Genomic DNA, 25,934 nt, shown 5'->3' with positions numbered 1-25,934 from the left:
TTTATGGTGTGTGGGCTACTTAGTTGAGTCTTGGCAGTCTAGACTTGTGTTGCGCCCTAAAAGTGTCAATACTGTAAGTATAGTTTATGGTGTATTGGCTACTTAGTTGAGTCTTGGCAGTCTAGACTTTTGTTGCGCCCTAAAAGTGTTAATACTGTAAGTATAGTTTATGGTGTATTGGCTACTTAAGTCTTTGCTGTCTAGACTTTTGTTGCACCCTAAAAAGTGTTAATACTGTAAGTATAGTTTATGGTGCATGGGCTACTTAGTTGAGTTTTGGCAGTCTAGACTTTTGTTGCGCCCTAAAAAGTGTTAATACTGTAAGTACAGTTTATGGTGTGTGGGCTACTTAGTTGAGTCTTGGCAGTCTAGACTTTTGTTGCGCCCTAAAAAGTGTTAATACTGTAAGTATAGTTTATGATGTATTGGCTACTTAAGTCTTTGCTGTCTAGACTTTTATTGCACCCTAAAAAGTGTTAATACTGCAAGTATAGTTTATGGTGCATGGGCTACTTAGTTGAGTCTAGGCAGTCTAGACTTTTGTTGCGCCCTAAAAAGTGTTAATACTGTAAGTATAGTTTATGGTGTATTGGCTACTTAAGTCTTTGCTGTCTAGACTTTTGTTGCACCCTAAAAAGTGTTAACACTTTAAGTATAGTTTATGGTGTATTGGCTACTTAGTTAAGTATTTGCTGTCTAGACTTTTGTTGCACCCTAAAGAGTGTCAATACTGTAAGTATAGTTTATGTTGTGTTGGCTACTTAGTTAAGCCCGTGCTGTCTAGACTTTTGTTGCGCCCTAAAAAGTGTTAATACTGTAAGTATAGTTTATGGTCTATTGGCTACTTAAGTCTTTGCTGTCTAGACTTTTGTTGCACCCTAAAAAATGTTAATACTGTAAGTATAGTTTATGGTGCATGGGCTACTTAGTTGAATCTTGGCAGTCTAGCCTTTTGTTGCGCCCTAAAAAGTGTTAATACTGTAAGTATAGTTTATGGTGTATTGGCTACTTAAGTCTTTGCTGTCTAGACTTTTGTTGCGCCCTAAAAAGTGTTAATACTTTAAGTATAGTGTATGGTGTATTGGCTACTTAGTGAAGTATTTGCTGTCTAGACTTTTGTTGCAACCTAAAAAGTGTCAATACTGTAAGTATAGTTTATGTTGTGTTGGCTACTTAGTTAAGCCCGTGCTGTCTAGACTTTTGTTGCGCCCTAAAAAGTGTTAATACTGTAAGTACAGTTTATGGTGTGTGGGCTACTTAGTTGAGTCTTGGCAGTCTAGACTTTTGTTGCGCCCTAAAAAGTGTCAATACTGTAAGTATAGTTTATGGTGTATGGGCTACTTAGTTGAGTTTTGGCAGTCTAGACTTTTGTTGCGCCCTAAAAAGTGTTAATACTGTAAGTATAGTTTATGGTGTGTGGGCTACTTAGTTGAGTCTTGGCAGTCTAGACTTTTGTTGCGCCCTAAAAAGTGTTAATACTGTAAGTATAGTTTATGGTGTATTGGCTACTTAAGTCTTTGCTGTCTAGACTTTTGTTGCACCCTAAAAAGTGTTAACACTTTAAGTATAGTTTATGGTGTATTGGCTACTTAGTTAAGTATTTGCTGTCTAGACTTTTGTTGCACCCTAAAAAGTGTCAATACTGTAAGCATAGTTTATGTTGTGTTGGCTACTTAGTTAAGCCTGTGCTGTCTAGACTTTTGTTGCGCCCTAAAAAGTGTTAATACTGTAAATATAGTTTATGGTGTGTTGGCTACTTAGTTAATCTTTGCTGTCTAGAATTTTGTTGCGCCCTAAAAAGTGTTAATACTGTATGTATAGTTTATGGTGCGTTGGCTACTTAGTTAAGTCTTTGCTGTCTGGACTTTTGTTGCGCCCTAAAAAGTGTTAATACTGTAAGTATAGTTTATGGTGTATGGGCTACTTAGTTGAGTCTTGGCAGTCTAGACTTTTGTTGCGCCCTAAAAAGTGTTAATACTGTAAGTATAGTTTATGGTGTGTGGGCTACTTAGTTGAGTTTTGGCAGTCTAGACTTTTGTTGCGCCCTAAAAGTGTTAATACTGTAAGTATAGTTTATGGTGTATTGGCTACTTAAGTCTTTGCTGTCTAGACTTTTGTTGCACCCTAAAAAGTGTTAATACTGTAAGTATAGTTTATGGTGCATGGGCTACTTAGTTGAGTCTTGGCAGTCTAGACTTTTGTTGCACCCTAAAAAGTGTTAAAACTGTAAGTATAGTTTATGGTGCATGGGCTACTTAGTTGAGTCTTGGCAGTCTAGACTTTTGTTGCGCCCTAAAAAGTGTTAATACTGTAAGTATAGTTTATGGTGTGTGGGCTACTTAGTTGAGTCTAGGCAGTCTAGACTTTTGTTGCGCCCTAAATAGTGTTAATACTGTAAGTATAGTTTATGGTGTATTGGCTACTTAAGTCTTTGCTGTCTAGACTTTTGTTGCACCCTAAAAAGTGTTAATACTGTAAGTATAGTTTATGGTGTATGGGCTACTTAGTTGAGTCTTGGCAGTCTAGACTTTTGTTGCGCCCTAAAAAGTGTTAATACTGTAAGTACAGTTTATGGTGTGTGGGCTACTTAGTTGAGTCTTGGCAGTCTAGACTTTTGTTGCGCCCTAAAAAGTGTTAATACTGTAAGTATAGTTTATGGTGTATTGGCTACTTAAGTCTTTGCTGTCTAGACTTTTGTTGCACCCTAAAAAGTGTTAACACTTTAAGTATAGTTTATGGTGTATTGGCTACTTAGTTAAGTCTTTGCTGTCTAGACTTTTGTTGCACCCTAAAAAGTGTCAATACTGTAAGTATAGTTTATGTTGTGTTGGCTACTTAGTTAAGCCCGTGCTGTCTAGACTTTTGTTGCGCCCTAAAAAGTGTTAATACTGTAAGTATAGTTTATGGTGTATGGGCTACTTAGTTGAGTCTTGGCAGTCTAGACTTTTGTTGTGCCCTAAAAAGTGTTAATACTGTAAGTATAGTTTATGGTGTGTGGGCTACTTAGTTGAGTCTTGGCAGTCTAGACTTTTGTTGCGCCTTAAAAGTGTTAATACTGTAAGTATAGTTTATGGTGTATTGGCTACTTAAGTCTTTGCTGTCTAGACTTTTGTTGCACCCTAAAAAGTGTTAATACTGTAAGTATAGTTTATGGTGCATGGGCTACTTAGTTGAGTCTTGGCAGTCTAGACTTTTGTTGCGCCCTAAAAAGTGTTAATACTGTAAGTATAGTTTATGGTGTATTGGCTACTTAAGTCTTTGCTGTCTAGACTTTTGTTGCACCCTAAAAAGTGTTAACACTTTAAGTATAGTTTATGGTGTATTGGCTACTTAGTGAAGTATTTGCTGTCTAGACTTTTGTTGCACCCTAAAAAGTGTCAATACTGTAAGTATAGTTTATGTTGTGTTGGCTACTTAGTTAAGCCCGTGCTGTCTAGACTTTTGTTCCGCCCTAAAAAGTGTTAATACTGTAAATATAGTTTATGGTGTGTTGGCTACTTAGTTGAGTCTTGGCAGTCTAGACTTTTGTTGCGCCCTAAAAAGTGTTAATACTGTAAGTACAGTTTATGGTGTGTGGGCTACTTAGTTGAGTCTAGGCAGTCTAGACTTTTGTTGCGCCCTAAATAGTGTTAATACTGTAAGTACAGTTTATGGTGCGTTGGCTACTTAGTTAAGTCTTTGCTGTCTAGATTTTTGTTGCGCCCTAAAAAGTGTTAATACTGTAAATATAGTTTATGGTGGCTTGGCTACTGTCTAGACTTTTGTTGCGCCCTAAACAGTGTCAATGCATTAAGTATAGTTTATGGTGTGTGGGCTACTTAGTTGAGTCTTGGTAGTCTAGACTTTTGTTGCACCCTAAAAAGTGTTAATACTGTAAGTATAGTTTATGGTGTGTGGTCTACTTAGTTGAGTCTTGGCAGTTTAGACTTTTGTTGCGCCCTAAAAAGTGTTAATACTGTAAATATAGTTTATGGTGTGTTGGCTACTTAGTAAATCTTTGCTGTCTAGAATTTTGTTGCACCCTAAAAAGTGTTAATACTGTAAGTACAGTTTATGGTGTGTGGGCTACTTAGTTGAGTCTTGGCAGTCTAGACTTTTGTTGCGCCCTAAAAAGCGTTAATACTGTAAGTACAGTTTATGGTGCGTTGGCTACTTAGTTAAGTCTTTGCTGTCTAGATTTTTGTTGCGCCCTAAAAAGTGTTAATACTGTAAATATAGTTTATGGTGGCTTGGCTACTGTCTAGACTTTTGTTGCGCCCTAAACAGTGTTAATACATTAAGTATAGTTTATGGTGTGTGGGCTACTTAGTTGAGTCTTGGCAGTCTAGACTTTTGTTGCACCCTAAAAAGTGTTAATACTGTAAGGTCTAGTTGACATCCAGGGTTGATTATATGTAGTTTTTATTAACACATTTGAAAGTGTTGGTTTCCCCATCTAAAATCCCTGATGCTAACCAGTAGCTTTATTTATTGCCATATTTTTTGTCAAATTAAAACATGTATTCATGTTTTACCTTTTGTTTTGTTCTCCCACCAGCAGTAACATGTTACTTTTGCTTTGTCCTCGCAGTTTCAAAAACAGGGGAAGGACGTGGAGAAGGTGAAACAAAGACTGGCAGAAATAGCCAATTATGTTGACAAGGTAGACTCTCCACCCTTTATAAATGGTATTTACAAGTAGATAATAATAATAATATTGGTCTGTTTTGTTCACCTGGCCACTTCACCTTCATAATGTCACACTTTTCTCAACATGTTTATTTGTTTCCCCTCTCAGTTCTACCGAGCGCTGAACATCCGCGTGGCCTTGGTGGGTCTGGAGGTGTGGAGCGACCACGACAAATGTCCCGTCACGCAGGATCCCTTCGCTACCCTTCACGAGTTCCTCGACTGGCGCAAAGTCAAACTGCTCCCTCAGAGGCCTCACGACAACGCTCAGCTCATAAGGTCTAAATAACAATACTGTATATATATTTTTATTTGTAAATAGATGCATTCCAGTCACAATAAGGAAGCATTGTGGTATTTGTCATTTCCTGTGTTAAGTACAAAATCAATGACCATATATGGGCATTTATTTCCTTACAGAGACAAAACTCAAAATTGCTTGGTGACCTGGCTGGTCCAACAGCATCCTCATAGACAAATGAGGTGGAGAAATGAATTAGTAAATGCACTCATTTTATTAAAGTAACTATAAGAAATAACAATTTGTTTTTGTTAAGGTTTTTGCCCCATATTGTAGACATTTATAGTTTACTGCAGGCCACTGTGTTTGAAATAAAATCATACGGGCGTTCTGGCTGGTCCAACAATATTATTGACCATTAAAATAATTGATCTAGCTACCCCAGAAACCTGACTAGTGCTAAACTATTAGGTCAGGCAGGCCAGTCTAGTACCCGCACTCTTTTACTACGAAGCCACGCTGTTGTAACACGTGGCTTGGCATTGTCTTGCTGAAATAAGCAGGGGCGTCCAAGATAACATTGCTTGGATGGCAAGATATGTTGCTCCAAAACCTGTATGTACCTTTCAGCATTAATGGTGCCTTCACAGATGTGTAAGTTACCCATGTCTTGGGCACTAATACGCCCCCATACCATCACAGATGCTGGCTTTTCAACTTTATAACTTTATTACAATCCGGATGATTCTTTTCCTCTTTGTTCCGGAGTACACAACGTCCACAGTTTCCAAAAAAACAATTTGAAATGTGGACTCGTCAGACCACAGAACACTTTTCCACGTTTCTGGGTGTTGTTGATAAATGGCTGTGGCTTTGCATAGTAGAGTTTTAACTCGCACTTACAGGCGTAGCAACCGACTGTAGTTACTGAAAGTGGTTTTCTGAAGTGTTCCTGAGCCCATGTGGTGATATCCTTTACACACTGATGTCGCTTTTTAATATCTTTTACACACCGATGTCGCTTTTTGAAGCAGCACCACCTGAGGGATCGAAGGTCAAGGGCTTGCCGGTTACGTGCAGTGATTTCTCCAGATTCTCGGAACCTTTTGATGATATTACGGACCGTAGATGGTGAAATCCCTAAATTCCTTGCAATAGCTGGTTGAGAAATGTTGTTCTTAAACTGTTGGACAATTTTCTCACACATTTGTTCACAAAGTCATCTGTGGTCAGACCACAGAACACTTTTCCACTTTGCATCGGTCTATCTTAGATGAGCTCGGGGCCCAGCGAAGCCGGCGGCGTTTCTGGGTGTTGTTGATAAATGGCTTTCGCTTTGCATTGTAGAGTTTTTACTTGCACTTACAGATGTAGTGACAAACTGTAATTACTGACAGTGGTTTTTGAAGTGTTCCGAGCCCATGTGGTGATATCCTTTACACACTGATGTCACTTTTTGATGCAGTACCGCCTGAGGGATCGAAGGTCCGTAATATCATGGCTTACGTGCAGTGATTTCTCCAGATTCTCTGAACCTTTTGATGATATTACGGACCGTAGATGTAATTAGTAATTAGTAATGAGTAATAGTCCATTACTCAGTCACAAAACAATTGAAATATTCATTTCTGTTTGTCATTTTAGGACTTAATTACAAGCTAATCGGTTGCTATTCTGCTTGCTTTGCAGTGGGGTTTACTTCCAGGGCACCACCATCGGCATGGCGCCCATCATGAGCATGTGCACGGCCGAGCAGTCCGGAGGCATCGTCATGGTGAGGGCCAAACCTTCCTCTTCTGGCTATTCGACTACAATAACGGGGACGGCGTGGCGCGGTTGGGAGAGTGGCCGTGGCAGCAACCTGAGGGTTCGTGGTTCAATCCCCAGCTTCTACCAACCTCGTCACGTCCGTTGTGTCCTTGACAGTGTTGGGACTAACGCTGTTACTTTCCGCGGTAAATAGTAATCTAACGCGTTATTTTTTATATTCTGTAACTCAGTTACCGTTACTACATGATGCGTTACTGCGTTATTTTACGTTATTTTTTATGTAGTATCGGAAGAGTTAAACAGCCAAAAACAACACGACCACGGGTACAAAAGACATCAAAAAGTCAGCAATTTCAATACATTTTGTTGTCCAGTCGTCGGTAAAAGTACGATTTTCGCAATTTATTTAGATTTTTTTTTCAGGGTCAATAGAGCCATCTTCTTCTTTTGTAATGTTCATATTTTTAGTCTTATAAACCTAAATAAAGGACGACGTATAAAGAAATAAAACTGAAGAAAAAATATTCAAAAGAATCATCGACAAAACTTTAGCTTCTGTTTCTTCAAGCTGTTAACTATCTGTCCAGCTGCACACGCTGGGGACGAGTAGCAGGGGCACAATAATGCATTTATTGACAGTGCAGTGTGAAAGCCCATACTTTGTAAATAAGTAAACACAATGTCAAATAAATATAACGTGCAGAGGCACTTTCTGATGAAACGTTCACATTTATCGCCCTCTGCTGGTCAAATTCAGTGCTACATGTATTTGATCGGAAGTGTTAAAAAGCCAAAAACAATCGACTTTGAGTACAAAAGACATCACGAAGTCAGCAATTTCAATACTTTCAAACATGTAAAAGTACGATTTTCGCTGGGGACTAGTAACAGGGGCACAATAATGCATTTATTGACAAAGCAGTGTGAAAGCCCATGTGTTTTACTTTGTAAATAAGTAAACACAATGTCAAATAAATATAACGTGCAGAGGCCATTTCTGATGAAACATTCACATTTATCGCCCACTGCTGGTCAAATTCAGTGCTACATGTATTTGATCGGAAGAGTTAAACAGCCAAAAACAACTCGACCTTGAGTACAAAAGACATCACGAAGTCAGCAATTTCAATACTTTCAAACATGTAAAAGTACGATTTTCGCTGGGGACGAGTAACAGGGGCACAATAATGCATTTATTGACAGTGCAGTGTGAAAGCCCATACTTTGTAAATAAGTAAACACAATGTCAAATAAATATAACGTGCAGAGGCACTTTCTGATGAAACATTCACATTTATCGCCCTCTGCTGGTCAATTTTAGTGCTACATGTATTTGATCGGAAGTGTTAAACAGCCAAAAACAACTCGACCTCGAGTACAAAAGACATCACAAAGTCAGCAATTTCAATACTTTCACACATGTACAAGTAAGATTTTCGCAATTTATTTCGATTTTTTTTTTTTCAGGGTCGATAGAGCCATCTTCTTCTTTTGTAATGTTCATATTTTTAGTCTTACACACCTAAATAAAGGACTAAGTATAGATAAATAAAACTGAGGAAGAAAAATTATTCAAAAGAATCATCAACAAAACTTAGCTTCTGTTTCTTCAAGCTGTTAACTATCTGTCCAGCTGCACACGCTGGGGACGAGTAGCAGGGGCACAATAATGCATTTATTGACAGTGCAGTGTGAAAGCCCATACTTTGTAAATAAGTAAACACAATGTCAAATAAATATAACGTGCAGAGGCACTTTCTGATGAAACGTTCACATTTCGATGTCCGGCCCCTGAGCCCTTGGAGTCTTGAAACTGTGGCCCTCTTCATTATGTAGTTGAATAGCCCTGAACTAGAAGGTTTGGTGTTAATACACACAGCAAACATTGCACACACGCGGTTTAACACAGTTTAACTTAAGGTGTAACTTTATCGCCCTCTGCTTGTCAAATTCAGTGCTACATGTATTTGATCGGAAGAGTTAAACAGCCAAAAAAAACTCGACCTCGAGTACAAAAGACATCACAAAGTCAGCAATTTCAATACTTTCACACATGTACAAGTAAGATTTTCGCAATTTATTTAGATTTTTTTTTTCAGGGTCGATAGAGCCATCTTCTTCTTTTGTAATGTTCATATTTTTAGTCTTATAAACCTAAATAAAGGACGACGTATAAAGAAATAAAACTGAAGAAAAAATATTCAAAAGAATCATCAACAAAACTTTAGCTTCTGTTTCTTCAAGCTGTTAACTATCTGTCCAGCTGCACACGCTGGGGACGAGTAGCAGGGGCACAATAATGCATTTATTGACAGTGCAGTGTGAAAACCCATACTTTGTAAATAAGTAAACACAATGTCAAAGAAATATAATGTGCATAGGCACTTTCTGATGAAACGTTCACATTTCGATGTCCGGCCCCGGAGCCCTTGGAGTCTTGAAACTGTGGCCCTCTTCATTATGTAGTTGAATAGCCCTGAAATAGAAGGTTTGGTGTTAATACACACAGCAAACATTGCACACACGCGGTTTAACACACGCTGGGGACGAGTAGCAGGGGCACAATAATGCATTTATTGACAGTGCAGTGTGAAAGCCCATGTGTTTTACTTTGTAAATAAGTAAACACAATGTCAAAGAAATATAACGTGCAGAGGCACTTTCTGATGAAACGTTCACATTTCGATGTCCGGCCCCTGAGCCCTTGGAGCCTTGAAACTGTGGCCCTCTTCGTTATGTAGTTGAATAGCCCTGAACTAGAAGGTTTGGTGTTAAGACACACAGCAAACATTGCACACACGCGGTTTAATGCAATTCAATTTAAGGTGTAGCTTTATCGCCCTCTGCTGGTCAAATTCAGTGCTACATGTATTTGATCGGAAGAGTTAAACAGCCAAAAACAACTTGCCCTCGAGTACAAAAGACATCACAAAATCAGCAATTTCAATACTTTCACACATGTACAAGTAAGATTTTCGCAATTTATTTAGATTTTTTTTCAGGGTCGATAGAGCCATCTTCTTCTTTTGTAATGTTCATATTTTTTGTCTTACACACCTAAATAAAGGACTACGTATAGAGAAATAAAACTGAGGAAGAAACATTATTCAAAAGAATCATCAACAAAACTTAGCTTCTGTTTCTTCAAGCTGTTAACTATCTGTCCAGCTGCACACGCTGGGGACGAGTAGCAGGGGCACAATAATGCATTTATTGACAGTGCAGTGTGAAAGCCCATGTGTTTACTTAAAGTAAACTCAGTGTCAAAGAAATATAACATGCAGAGGCACTTTCTGATGAAACATTCACATTTCGATGTCCGGCCCCTGAGCCCTTGGAGCCTTGAAACTGTGGCCCTCTTCATTATGTAGTTGAATAGCCCTGAACTAGAAGGTTTGGTGTTAATACACACAGCAAACATTGCACACACGCGGTTTAACACAGTTAAACTTAAGGTGTAGCTTTATCGCCCTCTGCTGGTCAAATTCAGTGCTACATGTATTTGATCGGAAGAGTTAAAAAGCCAAAAACAACTTGACCTCGAGTACAAAAGACATCACAAAGTCAGCAATTTCAATACTTTCACACATGTAAAAGTAAGATTTTCGCAATTTATTTAGATTTTTTTTCAGGGTCGATAGATCCATCTTCTTTTGTAATGTTCATATTTTTAGTCTTACACACCTACATAAAGGACTATGTATAGAGAAATAAAACTGAGGAAAAAACATTATTCAAAAGAATCATCAACAAAACTTAGCTTCTGTTTCTTCAAGCTGTTAACTATCTGTCCAGCTGCACACGCTGGGGACGAGTAGCAGGGGCACAATAATGCATTTATTGACAGTGCAGTGTGAAGGCCCATACTTTGTAAATAAGTATACACAATATCAAATAAATATAACGTGCAGAGGCACTTTCTGATGAAACATTCACATTTCGATGTCCGGCCCCTGAGCCTTTGGAGTCTTGAAACAGTGGCCCTCTTCATTATGTAGTTGAATAGCCCTGAAATAGAAGGTTTGGTGTTAATACACACAGCAAACATTGCACACGCGGTTTAACACAGCTAAACTTAAGGTGTAACTTTATCGCCCTCTGCTGGTCAAATTCAGTGCTACATGTATTTGATCGGAAGTGTTAAAAACCCAAAAACAATCGACTTTGAGTACAAAAGACATCACAAAGTCAGCAATTTCAATACTTTCACACATGTAAAAGTAAGATTTTCGCAATTTATTTCGATTTTTTTTTTCAGGGTCGATAGAGCCATCTTCTTCTTTTGTAATGTTCATATTTTTAGTCTTACACACCTAAATAAAGGACTACGTATAGATAAATAAAACTGAGGAAGAAAAATTATTCAAAAGAACCATCAACAAAACTTAGCTTCTGTTTCTTCAAGCTGTTAACTATCTGTCCAGCTGCACACGCTGGGGACGAGTAGCAGGGGCACAATAATGCATTTTTTGACAAAGCAGTGTGAAAGCCCATACTTTGTAAATAAGTAAACACAGTGTCAAATAAATATAACGTGCAGAGGCACTTTCTGATGAAACGTTCACATTTCGATGTCCGGCCCCTGAGCCCTTGGAGTCTTGAAACTGTGGCCCTCGTCATTATGTAGTTGAATAGCTCTGAAATAGAAGGTTTGGTGTTAATACACACAGCAAACATTGCACACACGCGGTTTAACGCAATTAAACTTAAGGTGTAGCTTTATCGCCCTCTGCTGGTCAAATTCAGTGCTACATGTATTTGATCGGAAGTGTTAAACGGCCAAAAACAACTCGACCTAGAGTACAAAAGACATCACGAAGTCAGCAATTTCAATACTTTCACACATGTAAAAGTACGATTTTCGCTGGGGACGAGTAGCAGGGGCACAATAATGCATTTATTGACAGTGCAGTGTGAAAGCCCATACTTTGTAAATAAGTAAACACAATGTCAAATAAATATAACGTGCAGAGGCACTTTCTGATGAAACGTTCACATTTCGATGTCCGGCCCCTGAGCCCTTGGAGCCTTGAAACTGTGGCCCTCTTCATTATGTAGTTGAATAGCCCTGAACTAGAAGGTTTGGTGTTAATACACACAGCAAACATTGCACACACGCGGTTTAACACAGTTAAATTTAAGGTGTAGCTTTATCGCCCTCTGCTGGTCAAATTCAGTGCTACATGTATTTGATCAGAAGAGTTAAACAGCCAAAAACAACTCGACCTTGAGTACAAAAGACATCACAAATTCAGCAATTTCAATACTTTCACACATGTACAAGTAAGATTTTCGCAATTTATTTCGATTTTTTTTTTCCAGGGTCGATAGAGCCATCTTCTTCTTTTGTAATGTTCATATTTTTAGTCTTACACACCCAAATAAAGGACTACGTATAGATAAATAAAACTGAGGAAGAAAAATTATTCAAAAGAATCATCAACAAAACTTAGCTTCTGTTTCTTCAAGCTGTTAACTATCTGTCCAGCTGCACACGCTGGGGACGAGTAGCAGGGGCACAATAATGCATTTATTGACAAAGCAGTGTGAAAGCCCATGTGTTTTACTTTGTAAATAAGTAAACACAATGTCAAATAAATATAACGTGCAGAGGCACTTTCTGATGAAACGTTCACATTTAGATGTCCGGCCCCTGAGCCCTTGGAGTCTTGAAACTGTGGCCCTCTTCATTATGTAGTTGAATAATCCTGAAATAGAAGGTTTGGTGTTAATACACATTGCACACATGCGGTTTAATGCAATTCAATTTAAGCTTTAGCTTTATCGCCCTCTGCTGGTCAAATTCAGTGCTACATGTATTTGATCGGAAGAGTTAAAAAGCCAAAAACAACTCGACCTTGAGTACAAAAGACATTACGAAGTCAGCAATTTCAATACTTTCACACATGTAAAAGTATGATTTTCGCAGGGGACGAGTAGCAGGGGCACAATAATGCATTTATTGACAAAGCAGTGTGAAAGCCCATACTTTGTAAATAAGTAAACACAATGTCAAATAAATATAACGTGCAGAGGCACTTTCTGACGAAACATTCACATTTATCGCCCTCTGCTGGTCAAATTCAGTGCTACATGTATTTGATCGGAAGAGTTAAACAGCCAAAAACAACTTGACCTCGAGTACAAAAGACATCACAAAGTCAGCAATTTCAATACTTTCACACATGTAAAAGTAAGATTTTCGCAATTTATTTCGATTTTTTTTTTTTCAGGGTCGATAGAGCCATCTTCTTCTTTTGTAATGTTCATATTTTTAGTCTTACACACCCAAATAAAGGACTACGTATAGATAAATAAAACTGAGGAAGAAAAATTATTCAAAAGAATCATCAACAAAACTTAGCTTCTGTTTCTTCAAGCTGTTAACTATCTGTCCAGCTGCACACGCTGGGGACGAGTAGCAGGGGCACAATAATGCATTTATAGACACAGCAGTGTGAAAGCCCATACTTTGTAAATAAGTAAACACAATGTCAAATAAATATAACGTGCAGAGGCACTTTCTGATGAAACGTTCATATTTCGATGTCCGGCCCCTGAGACCTTGGAGTCTTGAAACTGTGGCCCTCTTCATTATGTAGTTGAATAGCCCTGAAATAGAAGGTTTGGTGTTAATACACACAGCAAACATTGCACACACGCGGTTTAACAAAGTTAAACTTAAGGTGTAGCTTTATCGCCCTCTGCTGGTCAAATTCAGTGCTAGATGTATTTGATCGGAAGAGTTAAAAAGCCAAAAACAACTCGACCTCGAGTACAAAAGACATCACAAAGTCAGCAATTTCAATACTTTCACACATGTAAAAGTAAGATTTTCGCTGGGGACGAGTAACAGGGGCACAATAATGCATTTATTGACAAAGCAGTGTGAAAGCCCATGTGTTTACTTAAAGTAAACACAATGTCAAATAAATATAACGTGCAGAGGCACTTTCTGATGAAACGTTCATATTTCGATGTCCGGCCCCTGAGACCTTGGAGTCTTGAAACTGTGGCCCTCTTCATTATGTAGTTGAATAGCCCTGAAATAGAAGGTTTGGTGTTAATACACACAGCAAACATTGCACACACGCGGTTTAACACAGTTAAACTTAAGGTGTAGCTTTATCGCCCTCTGCTGGTCAAATTCAGTGCTACATGTATTTGATCGGAAGAGTTAAACAGCCAAAAACAACACGACCTCGAGTACAAAAGACATCACAAAGTCAGCAATTTCAATACTTTCACACTTTGTTGTCCAGTCGCCGGTAAAAGTACGATTTTCGCAATTTATTTAGATTTTTTTTTCAGGGTCAATAGAGCCATCTTCTTCTTTTGTAATGTTCATATTTTTAGTCTTATAAACCTAAATAAAGGACGACGTATAAAGAAATAAAACTGAAGAAAAAATATTCAAAAGAATCATCAACAAAACTTCAGCTTCTGTTTCTTCAAGCTGTTAACTATCTGTCCAGCTGCACACACTGGGGACGAGTAGCAGGGGCACAATAATGCATTTATTGACAGTGCAGTGTGAAAGCCCATACTTTGTAAATAAGTAAACACAATGTTAAATAAATATAACGTGCAGAGGCACTTTCTGATGAAACGTTCACATTTCGATGTCCGGCCCCGGAGCCCTTGGAGTCTTGAAACTGTGGCCCTCGTCATTATGTAGTTGAATAGCTCTGAACTAGAAGGTTTGGTGTTAATACACACAGCAAACATTGCACACACGCGGTTTAACGCAATTCAATTCAAGGTTTAGCTTTATCGCCCTCTGCTGGTCAAATTCAGTGCTACATGTATTTGATCGGAAGTGTCAAAAAGCCAAAAACAACTCGACCTCGAGTACAAAAGACATCACGAAGTCAGCAATTTCAATACTTTCACACATGTAAAAGTACGATTTTTGCTGGGGACGAGTAGCAGGGGCACAATAATGCATTTATTGACAGTGCAGTGTGAAAGCCCATACTTTGTAAATAAGTAAACACAATGTCAAATAAATATAACGTGCAGAGGCCCTTTCTGACGAAACATTCACATTTATCGCCCACTGCTGGTCAATTTTAGTGCTACATGTATTTGATCGGAAGAGTTAAAAAGCCAAAAACAACTCGATCTTGAGTACAAAAGACATCACAAAGTCAGCAATTTCAATACATTCACACTTTGTTGTCTAGTTGCTGTTAAAAGTCCGATTTTTGTACGTGGCCTTCCTCTACCGCAGTGCATTTGTCCCGAAATAAATAAATAACTGTGTTATTTGCTGCAAGGGCATTTTTGAACATGAAGTACCTTTTGGACACGCCGCCACGACAACGTATGACTTAATGCATAATTGCTGAAGGCCCCGGGCTGCCTTCCGAGTGTTGCGGTCGTTCAATCTCAAGGTGTTTTACACAAAAACACATTTACATTTTTATTACTTGGGATGAATTGTTGGCGCCAGCCAGTGCTCAGTTCAATCAAAATGTATTTTCCACTCAAGCAGGTGTGCTCTCTTCACTATAACATAACTGAATTATTTATGACACCTTGAAGATAGATAAATAAATAAATAAAAATGAGCTACCAGTGAGGTCTGGCTGTCTGAATTACAAAATGACTATCAGCTCGACGCCATTCGTAGATACAGTTGTGGTCAAAAGTTTACATACATCGTGTCATGCTGTCTTGAGTTTCCAATCATTTCTATAACTCTTTATTTTTTTGTGATAGAGTGATTGGAGCACATACATGTGGGTCACACCACACATTCATGAAGTTTGGTTCTTTTGGGAATTTATTAGGGAGGTTCAAACACAGGTGACATCTATTAAACAAGACAAGAAGCAAGGAATCAAACAGAGACAGGATTCAATCCAGCTCATGAGCAGCTCCACGCATCCTCATTTTTTTGGGCATTTCCTGATTACATGGCTGCAGCTGTTTTTAAGGGGAAGGGGGGTCATAAACAGCTGCCGCACTCGGTCGTTAACAGTTCAAAGAAAAAGGTACCTGGAGCGGTGTCAGGTCTGCTCCCTCTCTGCTTTGTAGGTACAGTCGTGGTAAAACGTGTACATACACTTGTAAAGAACATCATGTCATGGCTGTCTTGAGTTTCCAATAATTTCTACAACTCTTATTTTTGTGTGATAGAGAGATTGGAGCATATACTTGTTGGTCACAAAAAAACGTTCATGAAATTTGGTTCTTTTATGAATTTATTATGGGTCTACTGAAAATGTGAGCAAATGTGCTGGGTCAAATGTATACATACAGCAATGTTTATATTTGCTTACATGTCCCTTGGCAAGTTTCACTGCAATAAGGCGCTTTTGGTAGCTGTCAGGTTCAAACACCGGTGACATCTATTAAACAAGACAAGAAGCAAGGAATCAAACAGAGACAGGTTTCAATCTAGCTCATGAGGAGAGCGCGTGCACTTGTATCCTCGTACAATGTCGCCCCGCCGCTCTGAGGAGGGAGCTCCACGCATCCTCATTTATTTGGGCATTTCCTGATTACATGGCTGCAGCTGTTTTTAAGGGGAGGAGGGGTCATAAACAGCTGCCGCACTCGATCGTCTTCCTACGGCTGTCCGATAGATCAAAGAAACCGACGCCTCCACGTCGCATCCCATTGCACACAGTGGAGGTTTAAAAGCGGTGAGCCTTTTGCTTGATAAGGATAACGACGGCGTTTGTCTTCTCGCAGGGCAACATAAACTCATGGGAACACAAATTGTGTGATAACTTGTATACAATTATTCTGACAGTAGCCGTTCACAAGCTTCTGCTTGCATTTTTGACCACTCCTCTTGACAAAATTGGTGCAGTTCAGCTAAATTTGTCGGTTTTCTGACATGGACATGTTTCTTCAGCATTGTCCATACGTTTAAGTCAGGACTTATACATACAGCAATGTTAATATTTGCTTACATGTCCCTTGGCAAGTTTCACTGCAATAAGGCGCTTTTGGTAGCGGTCAGGTTCAAACACCGGTGACATTTATTAAACAAGACAAGAAGCAAGGAATCAAACAGAGACATGATTCAATCTAGCTCATGAGGAGAGCGCGTGCACTTGCTTCCTTGTACAATGTCGCCCCGCTGCTCTGAGGAGGAAGCTCAATGCATCCTTATTTATTTGGGCATTTCCTGATTACATGGCTGCAGCTGTTTTTAAGGGGAAGGGGGGTCATAAACAGCTGCCGCACTCTATCGTAAACAGTTCAAAGAAAAGGTGCCTGGAGCGGTGTCAGGTCTGCTCCCTCTCTGCTTTGTAAATCTCGGGTCATGACAAGGTCTTCCTGCGACTGTCCGATAGATCAAAGAAATTGACGCCTCCACTCCTCTTGACAAAATTGGTGCATTTTAGCTAAATTTGTCGGTTTTCTGACATGGGTTTGTTTCTTCAGCATTGTCCACACGCTTACGTCAGGACTTTGGGAAAGGCCATTCTGAAACCTTCATTCTAGCCTGATTTAGCCATTCCTTTTACCACTTTTGACGTGTGTTTGGGGGTCATTGTCCTGTTGGAACACCCGACTGCGCCCAAGACCCAACCTCCGGGCTGATGATTTTAGGTTGTCCTGAAGAATTTGGAGGTAATCCTCCTTTTTTCATTGTCCCATTTACTCTCTGAGATCGGTAGGTTGTGAGTTCAAACCAAAGACTATAAAAATGGGACCCATTCCTTCCCTGCTTGGCACTCAGCATCAAGGGTTGGAATTGGGGGTTAAATCACCAAAATGATTCCTGGGCGCGGCCACCGCTGCTGCCCACTGCTCCCCTCACCTCCCAGGGGGTGATCAAGGGTGATGGGCAGAGAATAATTTCGCCACACCTCGTGTGTGTGACAATTAACATAAAGCAGCAGTTCCATTGGCAGCAAAACAGGCCCAGAGCATAATACTACCACCACCATGCTTAACGGTAGGCATAGTGTTCCTGGGATTAAAGACCTCTCCTTTTTTTCTCCAAACATGGGTATTGTGGCTCAATTTTTTGTTTCATCTGACATCACCTGGACAAAGGTAAGACCTTCTGGAGGAACGTTCATAAAAGAACCAAACTTCATGATGATGACTCTCTCATACCTTTTCAGTTGGTGCATCGGAAATCGACCTTCTCACATCCGCCTTTTCCTCTGCAGGATCACTCCGACGTGGCGCTGGGCGCCGCCGTGACGCTGGCCCACGAGCTGGGACACAACTTCGGAATGAACCACGACACGCCGGAGCGCGGCTGCGGCTGCCGGATGACGGCGGACCGCGGCGGCTGCATCATGACGCCCTCTACTGGGTAAGACTCATATTGTCTTTTTCTTTTTATAATCAAATGTGACCCAGAAGGATCAAGTGTGATGTTTTTAAAAGGGGACCTATGAGGGTTTTAATCCACATTTAAAACACTCCCTTGAGGTCCACATCAGGGGTTCTTAACCTTTTTGACCGTGAGGCCCAACTACAGAGGGGACGAGGCCATACTTGCCAACCTTGAGACCTCCGATTTCGGGGGGGCGTGGTCGGGGGTGGGGGGGCGTGGTTAAGAGGGGAGGAGTATATTGACAGCTAGAATTCACCAAGTCAAGTATTTCATACATACATACTTGCCAACCCTCCCGAATTTTCAAGGAGACTCCCCCGAAATTAAGCGCCTCTCCCGAAAACCTCCCGGGACAAATATCCTCCCGAAAATCTCCCGATTTTCAGCCGGAGCTCCATGCGGACCTGAGTGAGGACAGCCTTTTTTCACAACGGGAGGACAACAGGGTGACAAGAACTGAATCATCCAGACTAGAGACAAATTGTATTATTATGTTTATCTTACCTAAAAATAAATATATTTATTAATTAAAAAAAAACAAAAAACTAAATACATTTTTTTACTATATTTTGCTAAAAACATCAAAATTAATTGTATTTTTATTTGTATTTTTTCTGACTCCTTATTACATCCAGCCATAGAATTAAAATAAACATATTTGAAATAATTAATTTTAAATTATCATAATAATTCATTTAAAATGACCATATTTAATTATTAAAATAATTGCTTGTTTATCAACAACTTTAGCTTTTTATTCATTACATTTTGAAGCTCTCAGAAGCCAAGTTATGTTATATTCCTTAAGATTTATTTATGCAAGTTTGAAGTATCAATTATCTAAACACAGTTTTGTTTGCATATTTTCATGATATATATATATATGCTACCAACCATTCACGAAACCCAACACAACACTCCAATACGTGCACCATGACAGCAACCACCCACCCACCACCACGAAAAGAATACCTACCGGAATCAATAAAAGGCTATCGATGCTGTCATCTAGCAAAGCTGAATTTGACCAAGCAACCCCCCCGTACCAAAAAGCCCTTGATGAAAGCGGATACAATTTCACCCTCACCTATGAACCCACGCCAGGAAACCAGCCAAAAAAGAACAGAAAACGAAACGACATCATCTGGTACAACCCCCCATACAGCAAAAACGTCTCAACTAACATTGGACACAAATTCCTCAATCTGATTGACAAACACTTTCCCAAAGACAACACCCTAAGAAAAGTATTCAACAAGAACAACATTAAATTGAGCTACAGCTGCATGAACAATATACGACAAATCATCTCAAACCACAACAAAACAATTGCAAATGAGCCGTCGGCCCCCGGACAGAGCGACTCCAAAACCAACAAAGGCTGTAACTGTCGAAAGAAACCTGATTGCCCTCTCAACGGGGGGTGCTTACAAACATCAGTTGTCTACCAATCTAAGGTAATACGCAAGGACATTAACACATCCGACACATATGTAGGATTAACCGAGGGTGAATTCAAAACCAGATGGAACAATCACAAGGCTTCTTTCAGGAACCAAAACCTGCGAAATACCACAGAACTCAGCAAACACATTTGGGACCTCAAAGACAATAATGTTGAATATTCAATAACATGGCAAATTCTTGCATCCAGCACACCTTACAATAGTGGTAATAAAAGATGCAACCTATGCTTGAAAGAGAAACTGTTTATTATCTACCGTCCAGACCTGTCATCCCTCAACAAGGGCAGCGAAATTGTAACAGCATGCCGCCATAGACGGAAACACCTCCTAGGTAACACATGAGCCAATCACCACGCCCCTACGCCAGCCTGTACCCACCCACTCTGTGCCCTATATAAACCATGGTATGCGAATGCTCCCATTAAAATCTCCTGATGATTGAGGGTACCCCCCCTCATGAAACAGGCCTGTAGAGATGAAATAGTCTTGTGATTTTTTTTCCCACACATACATATATATATATATATATATATATACATACCTGCCAACTACTCCGGTTTTCCCGTAATTCGTACGGTTTTCATCAACCTATTCCGGGTTACGGTTGCAGTGATAAAAAATACGGTTTTTCATTAATTAAAAAAAAAAAAAGGGTGAAAACTACGCGAATTGCACCTTGTGCAGACAAGATTTTTCGATCGGACACGGAGGAATTAGCGATGTAAAAGACCACGTTGGGACAAAAAAACACAAGTCTAATGCCGTTGCTAGCGATACAAGTGGAAAACTTTCAACGTTTTTCGTCGCCCAAACAGATTCTTTGGATGTGATAAATGCCGAAGTTTTATTTACGGAGGCAATAATTGAGCATGGACTTCCAATCGCACTGGCTGATCACATGGGACAGTTAAATGTTTGTAATGCAACCTTTAAAAATCATTACGCGGTGATCGCGGTCCCAAAAATAAACTTTTCTTGCATGATAATGTCCAGAAAAATTCGCTTTATATTACTATAGAGTCCTTTTAACGAATGAGTTTGATGGTTTATCACAAACCTTAAATGAAAGAAGTCCTTTGTTCTCCTGCACCATGCATGCGCTTTGGCCTTGCTTCGTGTTTGGTGCGCAATCCTGTCGGCTGTATTTCACAGCACGACATACTGTTAAAAGTGTTTATACTATTTATGCTTTCAAGTCCAAGTTGAAGAAATCTTGTTAAATGTTGACAGCATAACTACCAAAATACAGAAGTATGTCCTTAATATTTTTGCAGTGCTATTTCTGTTGAAAAGTTCAAATGATTACATTAGAGATGTGATGTGCCACTTTTCAAGTGTCTGATGGCTTCAATTAATTTTCATTCATTTTTCATATTTTGAATTCTTTTGAAAGGCTTACAAAAAAACTACATTTGAATTGTAATTCCATGCTATTGACAGGACTATTCATTTTAATGAAGTTAGCTTACCATGTTTACAGTATGATAATTGTGATAGAAATGTGAATTTTAGGCACAGAATATTTTTTACAATTGAACAAGGCAGTAGATTATACAAGCTTGGACAGAAAGTTAATAATGACACCAATTTTTTTTTTTTATGGAATTGTTTAGTACTGTTTTACCATTTGTTTACTGTAAAAAGTGTTTATACTGTTTATACTTTCAATGAACAAATTGAAGTCTTGTGAAAGGTTGACAGGATAACTGGCATTAACTGTCAAAATAATTTCAAACTATTGAAGTTAGCTTACAGAATAAACATGTCAATCAACCCATATGATTTTTGCTGTAATATTTTTGTTTTGAAAAGTCACTGTGACTGATAGAAAAGTGATGGTTTTAGCAACATTTTAACCTGTCTGAATGCTAATAATCATTTTGCGTCGGGGGGCGAAGCCCTGAACCCTCCACCAGGACTTTGTCCTGGACCTACCGGGGCCTGCGGCCCCTGGACCCTGGCTACTAGGTTTTTCTGATTTCAAAAGTTGGCAGGTATGTATATATATATATATATATTTATCTCAAGGTTGGCAAGTATGCATACATATATATATATATATATATATATATATATATATATATATATATATATATATCCTGAAAATATGCAAACAAAACTGTGTTTGGATAATTGATACTTCAAACTTGCATAAATAAATCTTAAGGAATATAACATAACTTGGCTTCTGAGAGCTTCAAAAATGAATAAAATGCTAAAGTTGTTGATAAACAAGTAATTATTTTAATAATTAAATATGGTCATTTTAAATGAATTATTATGATAATTTAAAATTAATTATTTCAAATATGTTTATTTTAATTCTATGGCTGGATGTAATAAGGAGTCAGAAAAAATACAAATAAAAATACAATTAATTTTGATGTTTTTAGCAAAATATAGTAAAAATGTATTTTTTTTTTTTTTTTTTTTTTTAATTAATAAATATATTTATTTTTAGGTAAGATAAACATAATAATACAATTTGTCTCTAGTCTGGATGATTTAGTTCTTGTCACCCAGGCTGTCCTCACTCAGGTCCGCATGGAGCTGGAGGGGGCGTGGCCTCCAGCTCCGGCTGAAAATCGGGAGATTTTCGGGAGAATATTTGTCCCGGGAGGTTTTCGGGAGAGGCGCTTAATTTCGGGAGTCTCCCTGAAAATTCGGGAGGGTTGGCAAGTATGGACGAGGCCCCCAAAAAATGGTAACACTGAATTAGTAATCTTACTCTTGGTTTTGATAATACTCAAGAATTATGACAAAGCGGTAGAAAATGGATGGATGGATTGGGGTCCCTCGGGGCCCAACAATGGAACACTGGTCTAGATCAGCGGTTCTCAAACCTTTTTTCACCAAGTACCACCTTAGAAAACACTCCAAGTACCACTATAATGACCAACAGTAAAATACAGTAGCATAGTACACTCTTAGAAATAAGGGTTCTAAAAGGGTTCTTCTACAAGGGCTAAGGTTCTAACTGGAACCATTTGCTTCTGAAAAACCCTTTCCCGAAGAAAGGGTTTTTCAAGGGTTCTTGGTAACGCTAATGGTTCCAGTAAGAACCTTTTTGATCCAGAGAACCCTTTAAAACCCCTTTTCTGAATAATTGGTTTTAAAAGGGTTCTCACTAACACTAAGGGTTCCAGTAAGAACTATTTTGATCCAGAGAACCGTTTTTGGAAGAAAGAGTTCTTCAGGGATTGTTGAAAGCATGGGTAAGATCCTGTGTCACCAGGGACATACTTCCTGATAACATTTGCCAATAATGGTGCCTATCTTTAAATAAATGTTTTTCTCATCAAAATGTTTTGAATGTTTGTTCAATGTCAACATGATAAATGACCACAATATAATATGAACTAAACTGATCTGTAGAATACAATATGGTTCTTTATAGAACCCTCAGAAGACAAGACGGTTATCGGTGAAAACCTTTGAAAAGGGATGTTTTTAGAACCCCCTGTGTCAGGTCTAGATGAAACCCTTGAAACATGAAAGAGTTCTTTGTGGAACTCCCTGTGTGAGTTCTAGATGAAACCCTTGAAACATGAAAGGGTTCTTAGTGGAACTCCCTGCATAGGTTCTAGATGAAACCCTTGACAAACGAAAGGGTTCTTAGTGGAACTCCCTGTGTGGGTTCTAGATTAAACCCTTGAAATACGAAAGGGTTCTTAGTGGAACTCCCTGCGTGGGTTCTAGATGAAAGACTTGAAATACAAAAGGGTTCTTAGTGGAACTCCCTGTGTGGGTTCTAGATGAAACCCTTGAAATACGAAAGGGTTCTTAGTGGAACTCCCTGCGTGGGTTCTAGATGAAAGTCTTGAAATACAAAAGGGTTCTTAGTGGAACTCCCTGTGTGGGTTCTAGATGAAACCCTTGAAATACGAAAGGGTTCTTAGTGGAACTCCCTGCGTGGGTTCTAGATGAAAGTCTTGAAATACAAAAGGGTTCTTAGTGGAACTCCCTGTGTGGCTTCTAGATTAAACCCTTGAAATACGAAAGGGTTCTTAGTGGAACTCCCTGCGTGGGTTCTAGATGAAAGTCTTGAAATACAAAAGGGTTCTTAGTGGAACTCCCTGTGTGGGTTCTAGATGAAACCCTTGAAATACGAAAGGGTTCTTAGTGGAACTCCCTGCGTGGGTTCTAGATGAAAGTCTTGAAATACAAAAGGGTTCTTAGTGGAACTCCCTGTGTGGGTTCTAGATGAAACCCTTGAAATACGAAAGGGTTCTTAGTGGAACTCCCTGCGTGGGTTCTTTGTAGAACCTCTCATGGGGGGTTCTGGGTGGAACCTTACACACACAGTTCTAGGTAGAACCCTCCAAAAGGGTTCCAGGTGGAACCTTTATAAAAAGGTTCTACCTGGAGCCAAAAAGGGTTCTCCTATGAGGATGAGCCGAAGAACCATATATGGTTCTACTTAGCACTTTTATTTCTAAGAGTGTAGGCCTAAGTATTCATTAAAACAAGGCAGAGGTTTTATTTGTTATACTTGTGGCCACCCTAACATTACACACAGTTTGAGTAGTAACACTGTGTTTGAATATTTAATTAAGTCATTCTTTGTAATGGGTGTCAAACTCTGGCCCAAGGGCCAAAATTGGCCCGCCGTGTAATTTTACTTGGCCCTCGAGGCGATATCAAGTTAACACAAGAGCTGGCCCGCCGATTATATACAGCGGCGGTGACACCGCATTCACCGCTAATTCTCATACTTGCCAAACCTCTCGGGAGACTCCCAAATTTCAGTGCCCCCCTCCCGAAAATCAGTCCAACGAGTGCTGGCCCAGTCACATAATATGTGCGGCTTCTGCACGCACACACTTACTTGATCAACAGCGATGCAGGTTACACTGAGGGTGGCCGTATAAACAACTTTAACACTGTTAGAAATATACGCCACACTGTGAACCCACATCGTAACACAACAGAACAAATACCCAGAATCCTTTGTAGCTGTAACGTCGGGGTCGCATTGTGTCGCTTGGTTCTCCCAAGGACGCAGACGGCTTCGGACACAGCTTGCAGGTCGGAAAATGATTTATTGAAAATATAAATCGTACGGGGAACAAACAAAAGACGTGCACATACCACAAAAGACAAAACAAAAGGACTAGCGTGGGAGCTAGCGGGCAAAAATAGCATAGCGTGAAAAGCTAGCAGGAATCAAAGTAGTCGTTAACAGTTATATGGGAACAAACTAGAAAGCCAGACCGAGTGAGGCCAGGGCAAAGACTAAATAGCCCCCGGGCAACAGGTGCGCGTCCCGAACACTAACCAGAGGCAGGTGTGTATAATCTGCTGTCATAGGCAACCGAAACAAACGAAACTCAAGGTGCTGAAAATACATGTGACTCAAACATAAACTATGATCCGGGCAGCGGATCATAACAGTAGCACTAACTCCTCCAGGACGATACAAGGTGTGTGTGTGTGTGTGTGTGTGTGTGTGTGTGGGGGGGGTAATTTAGTAGCGGACGTGACGGCAGCTTGTAGAGTACGTTAAAGGCAGTGCCTTTAAGGCACGCCCCCAAGACTGTGGTCCGGGTGGACTACGAGATATAATGACTGATGAACACCTTCGTTGGATAATGAAGGTTGCCTCAGCTCAAAGCTGAGGCAACCTTCATTAGTGAACGAGCATCCAAGAAAAGATGGCAGGTATCTGGCTTGGGCACATCAGATTAGATCAGTGTGTTGCAAACTGAGCAGTTTAAGGTCCTGAATGGTTGTTTTATTCATTGTTATTTTATTTTCAAATGTATTAGCCTGTGGAAAAAGTTAATGTTGATATTTACCTCAGAAGGCTGCAAATAGAAAAGAGGCATTCAATTTGTATTTAAATTGTATTTGATATGCCATTGATATTTTTTAATTATTATTACTTGAAACTCGATTTTGCATGTCACTATAAAGTTATATAAGCCTTGCTTGTTCAATATTCAATGCAAAACTTGTTTGGGTCCCTATTAAAAAGTTCATTTGTTCAACCCTGGCCCACGGCTTTGTTCAGTTTTAAATGTTCGCCCACTCTGTATTTGAGTTTGACACCCCTGCACTAGATGCAGCTAAGATGGATGTATAATGATTTTAATGTACATTTTAAACACTCCCTTGTGGTCTAAAGTAGTGATTCTCAAACTTTTTTATCCACCTTAGAAAACACTTGGCATCCTAGTACCATCATAAAAGCCAAAATCATAGGTCCCTGTAGAGGTCGCCCTCTAGTGGGTTCTTCGGACCACCACACGCTGCCACGAGAGCCCCGAATTAAGGGTACAACACTGTTTTATTTTCACATCGCCAGGACTTTTCAGTCCGTTGTGGTTTTGCACAGTCTCTCTGGCTCGTGTCTCGCTCCAGCTGCTGCTAATGAAGGCCACAGGTGATTAGACAACCAGCCGCGGCTGGGCACTCCACTCCCCTGTAGCTGGCTTCGAGGCCAGACCACACAAACACACCCCATTCCTGCAGG

The 25,934-nt window shown here is 39.6% G+C and overlaps 1 protein-coding gene across 1 annotated transcript in view; it reads left to right on the top strand.

Moving 5' to 3' along the window:
* The window catches only part of LOC133611266 (disintegrin and metalloproteinase domain-containing protein 12-like), a 212,974-nt gene that overhangs the window by 117,686 nt on the left and 69,354 nt on the right, over positions 1-25,934 (top strand). The window contains exons 8-11 of the mRNA XM_061967965.1: positions 4,571-4,642; positions 4,778-4,947; positions 6,599-6,683; positions 17,821-17,969. Coding sequence (XP_061823949.1) covers positions 4,571-4,642; positions 4,778-4,947; positions 6,599-6,683; positions 17,821-17,969 — 476 coding nt within the window. The remainder of the gene's footprint in view (positions 1-4,570; positions 4,643-4,777; positions 4,948-6,598; positions 6,684-17,820; positions 17,970-25,934) is intronic.

This window comes from Nerophis lumbriciformis, linkage group LG02, assembly GCF_033978685.3.
Source record: "Nerophis lumbriciformis linkage group LG02, RoL_Nlum_v2.1, whole genome shotgun sequence".
Taxonomy (NCBI): domain Eukaryota; kingdom Metazoa; phylum Chordata; class Actinopteri; order Syngnathiformes; family Syngnathidae; genus Nerophis; species Nerophis lumbriciformis.
The sequence above is the reverse complement of the archived record's forward strand: the minus strand, read 5'-3'. Positions and strand labels throughout refer to the sequence as shown.